The sequence below is a fragment of the Porites lutea genome, chromosome 2, assembly GCF_958299795.1.
Source record: "Porites lutea chromosome 2, jaPorLute2.1, whole genome shotgun sequence".
Lineage (NCBI taxonomy): Eukaryota > Metazoa > Cnidaria > Anthozoa > Scleractinia > Poritidae > Porites > Porites lutea.
The window spans coordinates 30964729-30974656 of NC_133202.1; the positions used below are offsets into that span (position 1 = coordinate 30964729).

A 9928-nucleotide genomic window follows, 5' to 3' on the forward strand; every position below is an offset into this window, starting at 1 on the left:
ACCAAATGAATCAGACATTCGTTTAGCTGGTAACAACTCTTGAAGCAAACCTATTTTCTTTCAACAATCAGATTTTCGCTGACCTGCCAGCCACAATTGGCAAAATTCACTGTTCACTAGGGACAAAATCTGTAAAAACTTGCTAAATGAATATACTATTGATTATTCTTAAGTGTGCAAAGAAAGTCGATAAGAATGTATTCCAGCGTAAGAAATAGCGAAAAAGTTACTATGCAGTGCAATGTATAATAATATGAATGGACAAATATATTTGAGAAAGCGAGCCGCATTCCTAGGCAGTTTCAGGCGCATTACATGAAATTCTCGGTGACGTTCTCAGTAGCACAACAATTCTACAAGATCTAGGTTTTGTACGATCACTCATTACAGTACGAAGTATATACAAATTTTGGTGAATTGATGCTGTATATCATTTTGCGCTTCCGGAAAACAAAAACAAGCCAAATTTGCCCTTTTGCAATTTCCCACAGGCCGGAAAACCAAGATGAACTACGTACTAACAGTGAGCTACCAATTAATCAATAAAAACGAATGCCGAAATTCGTATAAACATAACAACTTTCTTTAATTTTCCAGACATGTTTCGACGGTACATCCGTCATCTTCAGTGTTACATATTTTGAAATCGCCGTTGAATTTAAAGCGCGCGCGATCTTACAAAGTTCGTTACATTGCGTTGTCAATATTGCGTACTAAAACAAAGTTAAATGAGTGACGCTTAGTTCTTTACAGGGAGAGAGTCAGGTTAATGTGTTTCACCTGCTGGTTGAGATCGGGCTTCTCCCATTTTATGAACATGGATTCCTTAAGCTTCACTTGGTACTTAGTGGCTGCAGAGTCCAGGATCTCGAAGCAATCCGGTGTGCAGGATGCTCTACAAAACTCTGAACCCTGCAGATGTTTAAAAACGTTCGAAGACCTGTCTGAAAGTAAGTGCTCGCGCACTCGTGTGGAGAAGTGTCGGCTTGTTTCACCAACATAACAAGCATTACAACTTGCACACGAAAATTTATAGACCACACGCGTGCGTAGCCCCTCAGGGACAGCATCTTTCACATTAAAAAGATTCCTGACTTTGAAAGTAGTAAAGACTAACCTTAAATCAATAGGTTTACATAAGCGGTTAGCAAGTTTGCGTATACTCCTCTGTGCCGTGACTGAGAAGTGCCCAACGTAAGGGATTTTGAAGAAGAACTTAGGCGTTTCCTGGGGCTCGACTCCTGAATAGGGCTGTGTTTTCCCTCCCTTGACTGCTGTCTGAATATATTTAGAAATATATTTGTTGATAAGGTTTTCAGGGAAGAGATTCCTCCGCAGAATGACAGACAATTTTTGAAGGTCAGTATGGAACCCCATCCAAGTGTTGTTTATCTTAAAAGTTCTATGAATCAAGGTTTTGATTAACCCCAATTTGTAGGTAAAGGGGCAAAAACTCAGATAACTAGTGAGCAGGCCTGTGAAAGTCTTTTTCCGGTAAACGGTGGTTGCACTTTGGTGTGGGTCAGTGTTGTTGATTAGAACATCTAGGAAAGGTAGAACATGGTCAGTTTCCCGCTCCATTGTAAAGCGTATATTGGGGTGTTGATTGTTGATGTAATTGAAGAAAAGGATTGCATCCCGTTCAGAGTGGAAAAGGCAAAATGTATCGTCTACGTAGCGACGATAGAATAATACCTCTGAATCCCTGTATTGATCCAACCATATATTCTCATGGTGACCCATAAAGAGATTGGCGAGAACAGGGGCAAGGGGGGACCCCATGGCTACACCATCCACCTGATCATAGAAGTTACCTTTGAACAGGAAAATTAAATTAAAAATAAATAAATAAATAAAAAATATAGCAGGTTAATCTAGGCTACAAATAAGATATCAAATCTATTCTCTAGCCGAAGTTTCTGTGTTAAAAGAAGTCCAACTCTTTTTTTAATAGCATTGTCGTGTCGAATTAGGGTTGTTTTGAATCACTATTCTTCCGTTGCGTGTCGTGCATCTTGACTTTGATCACATTGGATACTTACAAAAAAATGATCAGGTGTATATATCAGATCTAGTGTTTGAGCCCATATGTAAACAAGCATCACGCAGTAAAACATTTGCTGGTCAACTAATTTTGCAGGTCTTGTTTAATTAAACAGTGTATCGATCGTACCATGCATGTTGAATGTTTTGAAAGGCCATCACCTCAACGAGTGAACCGTTGTTAAATGAGAAAAGAAATGTGGGTTATTTAGTGACAAGTTGTAACTTGTTGAACACCAACAATAATTGTGTGATACGCCGACTCGAGAACAACAGAAATTGTTATTTCCTTTCCATCCATAAACTGGTTTAAATAGGGTCACGAAGAAAAGTATCAAAGTTTAGATTGCAATCAGCTTTTCATAGGGTCAAATGGGGTGAACACGGGACCTATGAAACATTGGCTACCCTTCCTTAACAACACCAACCCCATTTAAATCCCAAAAAACCTTTTTAATAAAAGAGCACTGGGTTGAAATTTACTCCAACCAAAAGGCGATTAACTACATCTCACCTTCCTATATTAGAGCCAGTGTTGAAACTCGCCCTCCCAAGCTACCCAATTTATTCCAATTCTCTCCTCCTTCCATCCCTGACATTTTATGGGCCTCCCCTCGAGCTTCGCGAGGTTCTGCGATACACGTATCTCTAGTTTAATATTTGGGTATCAAAGCACGTCTATTGAAATAGACTGACACAAAAGTAATCAGCCTTAATCTTAGACTTTGACTCGCGTGTTGCGTATTAACATCGCCTACAAGTGCGCCAGAGAACACAGTTAATTCATGCAGTTATAAGAGCTGTGTTGCAAGCCCGGGATTCCAGGCATTCCAGGAAGCCCTGGACCGCGGGACTAGCAGGTCAAGGCCCCGCAGGAATAAAAAGCCCACAAGGCACTAAAAGTTATACGGGAGCCAAGGGAAGCGAAGGCGCTCTAGGACCTCCAGGACCGCCAGGGAACATGATCGCAAACTGGAAGCAATGCATCTTTTCAAATCTCAAGAATGAGATACCGTATTTATTGGAATAAGCGCCCAACCTCGAATTAGCGCCCACCTCGAGTAAGCGCCCATCCTAAAGGCAGAAAAAGTTAATAAGCGCCCACCCCCTCCTCCTCCCAATCAAACTCAAATTAGCGCTCACCCCCACCCCACCTACTTGAGTGATTAAATTCTAATAAGAGACTTCCCCGAGGACGGAGTTTTCTTCAAAATATTTTACAGAAACCTTGCTTTGTTACTTCTTCGCGTTTTGTTATTAGCATTCATTGTTTTGTTGCAAAATAAACATACTCACTTGCTGAAATTGGTGAAAATTCAATAAGCGCCCAGCCTCGAATGAGCGCCCACCTCGAATAAGCGCCCACCCTCAAGGTCCAAAAATTTTAATAAGCGCCCAGGGCGGTTAATCGAATAAATACGGTGGATACTGGACGATAACAAGGTACCGTTAATTAATTAATTACTCTATTCTTGTTTGCTTTTAAAAGGTTATCTGGACGTATTTACTGTTGCTTTCCAGCTTGGATTCTGACTTAGTTGCCTTCAGTCATAATCCAACAGATGGTAGCTTCGTACCATTGACTTCTCAGGCAAGTGCAAATGTAAATTGTCTGATTGTCAAATTCTCAAACTGTCACGGCTTTTTGGTTCATTTTGTTAATAATGCCAATAAAGCGTCCTTATTCGCTAAGGTCGGACGCGTTAGCGAGGAATTTTGCTCGTAAATTATAAAATCACGAGCTTCGTATCAAACAAATATCTACCCTAAAGCACTTCAAACGTTACTAACAACAAAAGTGAACTTTGAAGAGCTGTTAGGCTAACCAGGTTTCACGAACCGCAATTGCAATCCATTTTAATCTTCTTCAAGTTTGTCCATCTATGCCTTCTATCGTATTTTCCTCTTTTATTCTTTGACACTTTATTTTTCTGTTTCACTCAGGTTAGTAGTGGCCCTCACTATTTGAATTCTGTTAATTTCGTGACACAAACGACTTGTGAATACATATGACCGGCATATGAGTTCAAACCGATAAGACTTTTAATGACAAGAACGTGAGTACTATAGACATGAAAAAGTCTCCGAATCTTTATCTTGTTGTTAAATTCAATAAATATGCCGACTGAAATCTAAATATATAGTATACGTTGTTTGATCAATTCTGCAATATTTTTGCCTTGATACATATGTAAAAACTTCCCATAGAATTTCCTTATGAAAGTAAGGGTACTTCATCTCCTCTCACTTTCCACCATACCTATGTATTAGGGTAGCCAACAGTTTCAGATGAGACTCGAAAAACCCAGTCACCTAATAACTTTCGAGACGACCAAAGTTCCCGGCCTGAGACATCCGAACAGATTAATCTGAGTTTTTAGTGGAGCTCCAAATTAATCAAACAGGCTTAACTTCTAAAGTATAGAGAAAACCATTTCAGACACTTCTCACGTTTGGAACATTCCGTCGTGGGCTGCCCCTGTTATATCACTGGTCTGGATTGGTCGGTGGTCTTTTGGATCCAAAGTTAACATCAACGAGATCATCCTTAACAGCGTTGCAAATCGGAAGTCTCTATGAGGTGGGAAGCTTGACTGGTCGCGAGGGTTATCCCAAAGGTGTCTTGCTTACAAAACACTGTTTACGAGAGTTCTGATTAGACGCGGTGTCAATGTTGTTGCGAACCGTAAAAAGGTTACGAAGGATTTTAATAAAAGATTTTTAAAGAAGCCTGATCTGATCCCTCTCTTAAGGTCTCTTCAGGTCTTATTTTTCTTGGCATTTCGTTAACGAGATTATGCCTCAGTTTAAACCCAAAAAGTACGAGGATTTTTATCGATTTTGGTAAATTCAGAGTAACCCTTTATGACCAGCTATAATAAGCTAGTTTCCTGCTCTAGCTGTTCGAAAACAACAGAGAGACCCGGGGAAAAAAAAAAAGAAATTTTAGGGCTTGCCTGCGTCGTAGACACTCTAAACCTTCTGTATAGACTATACAAATGGTTTAGACGAGTGCGTGGGCCGGCTGCAACGTAGGCTATTTTAGCGCCAGAAAGATAAAAAAATTTGCTCGGTAGCAGGAACTCATTGAGTGATTAATGCATCCTGGAAATGATTATCAATACAAAGAGTTCTGTTGTTGGCAAGCACCTCCACGTTGCTCCCCACCGGCGTAGTTTTCTTTGGAAAAGGCCGGATGCAAAGTTAGACGCTTTCTGTTCCCTAAGACGGAGGGGGCACCCGCGGTTCTTTCCACTCTTTCACGAAGTTGCCTCACACCTTAAAAAACCTCTTATTTCATTGGACCCATTTATGCCGCAGCTCTTTTGCTTTTGGGCTACTGGTTCCTTTGTTTATTTGCTCATGCGTTTTACCAACCATACGTTACAGATGCGAGCTAGGCACCAGTCGTTTCACGACCTTCCCCTACCTAGCACGTTTTTCCCGTAAATAAAATCGAGTAGGGGTAATTTAAATCCGTGACAGGTATCATGTTAACAGATATTGCAAAATCATTGTCATCATATAAGGAAATTTGAGCTTTGTTTTACTTGTGCTAGTTGCCGCGAGACATTTCATAGCAAGCAATACTGCTGCCCCTTTCTATATATACAAACAGTACTGGCAAAAGCAGGCAAGGGAACTGTGAAGCGTTAGGTGAGTTGCCTTTTTCGAATTGGGATGCAAAAATGGATTTGCACAAATTTGCGGTCGGCAAATACGTAGCAAACATGTAAAAAATGAGGGTTAAATCTGGGGCAAAGATAGTAAATGCCACATTTTCCTCTATATTTACAGCCTGTGTTTTTTGTTATGCAAATATGTTGTATTAACCATCTTTGCCCCATATTTACTTCTCCGTTTTTACATTTTTGCGACATTCGTGCAAATCAAAAGTCAAGCCACACTGTTGCATAGCACGTTTAAAACAAGTGTAGGGCTTTAAAGCATTTAATCGGAATTTCAGCTTGAAGAAAGCAAATTATTCTATTTAGGATGAGATTCTAGTAACCAGCACCGACCTACCATATTCGAGCTGCAACAATGAATTTCGTTTAAAAATTGGAAAATGCCAAAATTCTAATCGTCTTCATGGTCCATCAGGCTGTTTAGATGATCTTTAGAGGGGATTAAAGAGCAGTTTTTCTGGAAAATGACTAAAGTACAACTTATTCAGTGTCGTATCTACACTTTTTATGTTAAGGCTCAGATCGAAACTCAGGAAATGAAAACAAATTAAACATCTTAAGGAAAGGAAACCTTATTGTCATTAGATATGCATCAAAATTAACAAGTATCTATATAGAGAGGCAAAACAGTCTGCTAGGGTAATTTAAGCTTTGCAAGTAACACCTCCCTGTAACGAAATCAGTGATTGAGCCGGTCATTTCAAAGACAAGGGCTATTTTGACCGTGGTGGATGTCCCAATTGACATGTTTACATCTCTGTAATTTATGTCCCTGTGTATTGGCTCATTTACTTTAGCTGGTCAGCACAGAGTGAAGATGGCTTTTTTTTCAGTCGTTCTTCAATTCGTAAGATACTTGTTTTCCAATCTAATAGTTTCTGAGTTGTTTTTTGATTCGGGCTTGTGGCCTCAGTCACGAAAGCAGCAACTTCTTGTCATAGTAACATGGTGGGGCCGGAAATATTTTGTAGGGGCATTTTCTTGGGATATGATGCAGAAGCGTATTTTGGGGATATGTAGCAAAGACAGGTGTCTTTGTTTGCTCAAGGTAAACTTGACCAAGCAAAGACTTTTTGTGAAAGATTATATTTTAAATTGTGTTTTTCCTCTTGAACCCTTAAAACAACAATTCTATTTTCCAATTTGATCTGGAACAAAGCCAAAACAATTTACAAGTAGTTCCTCTAGAGTTGCTAAGGTTTTCGTTCAAAGTTTTGATTATGTTTCAACAGACAGAAGTTATTGATGGCGCAACTTTCTATTTACGCTCTGCCGGTCTTCAAATTGCTGATGCTGTCACCACTTGTCATCATCATATGTACAGCGGTTACAGACAAGAACAACAAATCACTTGACAACAGTGTGAGTTTTTTCATACCTTTCGCAAACACTAAATAAAGGGTTAACTTTGTTCAAGCTAACAGTTCAGTTTCTTTTTATTTAAGTCTTCAAAAATATATTTTGCAGGAATTGTTTTAATAAAATGTCAAATTGAAAATAGTGTTTTCTTGATCAACTATAGCCTCTTCCATCGTGTTATGGTGTTGGACAACCAGGTACAAATGGTATTCCAGGAGTGAATGGAATCCCAGGATCCCCTGGGATATCTGGTCGTGATGGACGTGATGGAGTGAAGGGGGAAAAGGGAAGCCCGGGAAAGGCTGGAACCCAGGGTCATGCTGGCTTGAAGGGAGAACAAGGGGAAAAAGGAGAGAGTCAGGTCCTGGGGAGTGCCTACCTTCCCTCCCACGTAAACTGGAAAGAGTGTTCGTGGAAAAAAGAAGATGACAGAGATACAGGCGAAATATATGTAAGTTTTCGGGTTCAAAAACAAAGTGCTAACATGTTTACTGAGAAATATGTCTCAAAAAGAAGGGCGTTAGAAATAAGAAACTGTAAGAGAAGGTCTGAGGACACTCATGCTTGATTGACGAAGACATCCTGACATGACTTAAGATTTAATGTATCTTTGAATGCATGCTCCGTACTCGTCTTCGGAATTTCACGCTCAGTTGTGTCTTCTCCACCACGTTACATTCTGTTTAAATTACATTTTATGTATTATTTCTCAACTTACACTTTTAAATCTATCTAGAGAGTTTTCTAAAACGACGAGCTAGTAGACTATCACTTTCTTTTGCAGAGCTGTCAGTTCATGAAGAACTTCACGGAAACTGCCCTCCATGTTTACTTTGATGGTAATCTCAGGATTTACAACTGTGATGCTTGCTGCAGTCGTTGGTATTTCACTTTCAATGGCGCCGAGTGTAGCTCTCCTGGGTCAATTGATGGAGCATTTTATATGGCAAAAGGAGCTGGAAAAAACCTTCATCGTCATCGCCACATTGAAGGTCACTGCAATAACATTCACAAGGGAAAAGTCCGAGTGGGATTCTGGGTTGGAAACTGCAATGGCCGCAAACTTGCTGACGCGTACACAGGCTGGACCACAATGTCCCGGATCTTCATTGAAGAAGTCACAAGAGCCCAACAGTAAATATCTCATATACCATCCAAAAAGGCAATTTAGAAGTTAGAAATTATTAGGCAGTCGAATAGAAGAATGGGAAGAAATCACAAGGCCAGAAGCTAGAAGCAGTAATGCAAATGTCTTTGTTTAGCCGTAAACAACAACAATTAAAAAAGCCACCAAGAAGTAGGCCTTCCGCCTTGTTACACTTTCTGCTACTATATAACTACAGTAAATTAAAATTACAATTCTGTGAAGCGTCGTGAAAAATTGTTTGAAATAAAGTCCTAGTGTTATTTGGCTCGTATACATCATAGATATCAAATTAGGTTGCGCCCTAAGTAAAATTTATTTCAAATTCTCCTCAACACTCTTCCGATGACAAGCGAACGACATTGCATTCTTTTTTATATAACAGTGGGAGTGATTCACTTTCCAGTAGAAAGACATGTTTTCATAGACTGACGGTATCTCTTCATCCTAAAACCTTTCACAAAACTGCAGCGTTTCTGCGATGTCTATGGCCTGAGGAAAAAGCCGACATTTGGCGACGCTACCACTGATTTCCCACCAAATGACGTCTGAGAAACGAGCGAAGAAATTCCATACTGATGACCCGTCACTACCCAGATCTGGATATAAGTGCTTGTGATTGGTCGTGCCGCGTGGGAAATTTGATTCAACCAATAAGAAGCACTACTCAGATCTGGGTAGTGACGCGTCATCAGTATGGAATTTCTGCGCTAATGTTTCTCAGACGTCATTTGGCGGGAGAAACCAGTGGTAGCGGCCCCAAATGTCGGCTCGGCTGTTTTCTCAGGCTACGGTGTCTACTACTTTTCTTGTGTAGCCTCTGCATATTTAATTTGAGGTAATTATTCCATGTGTCACTCAATCGATTAATCGCATACCCCATACGCGTACCGCGAAAGCGATGAAATAAAACGGCTATTGAAGCTTTTGGAAAGCGCGTATGGTGCAAATGAATCCACGCTCATTTACCTACCAGAAGCTTATTGGCCCTTGAAAAAAAGGTTCCTTTGTTTCAATTATTTGCTCGTTTGAATAATAAAAGCAATATTTACAAACTGATAAACTATCGCTTACCACACTGCGTAACCTGCTTTGCTCAAAAGTTAAATAGTTCAGTCTCACACGTGAGCTATCCTGGGCAAGGGAAACAACGCTGTTTTCTTGTATTGTCATCTTTAGAGACTCAGGGACGGCCAGTAGGATTAGAATCCATGCAAAGTTTGCAATAATGCTGTCCTTGGGTCTACGCAGGTGGTACTGCGTTCAAACAACTTGCGAGTGTAGTGGATCATTTTTTAATAGGATACAAGTGAAAACTGTATAAAAAAATTTGCGCAGGCAAAGTTTTCTGCCTCGGCATTTTGACTTCACTATTTCTCGACGTAATTAGATGACTGACTGACTAATTTTTTACAGAATGTTTTAGCCCTTTCTGTTAAGAAAAATATATGAAATTTGCTTCAGAAGGATTAGTTTGTTGCTATAACAAGGGCGCTTGGTTGGTCAAGCTCGGGCCAACTTCAAAAATGAGGCAGATTTTTTTCGGTAGTTTTTTAAAAAACACCAACCCTTTTGTGTATAAACATATAGAAATAAACCATTCTATTCAAAGCTATTTGAATATACTTTATCATGCCTGCAAGTCATAATAGTACAGTATACGGGATGTATGATTTAAAGTAAATGGGAATGG

The 9928-nt window shown here is 39.8% G+C and overlaps 1 protein-coding gene across 1 annotated transcript; it reads left to right on the forward strand.

The window, feature by feature from the left end:
* The first annotated feature begins 6968 nt into the window (after positions 1–6968).
* On the forward strand, positions 6969–8376 carry LOC140928311 (collagen triple helix repeat-containing protein 1-like). Its single transcript, XM_073378048.1, has 3 exons — positions 6969–7094; positions 7255–7542; positions 7876–8376. The coding sequence occupies exons 1-3, from the start codon at positions 6978–6980 to the stop codon at positions 8227–8229; spliced, it is 759 nt and encodes a 252-aa protein (XP_073234149.1). The 5' UTR covers positions 6969–6977; the 3' UTR covers positions 8230–8376.
* The last annotated feature ends 1552 nt before the right edge of the window (positions 8377–9928 follow it).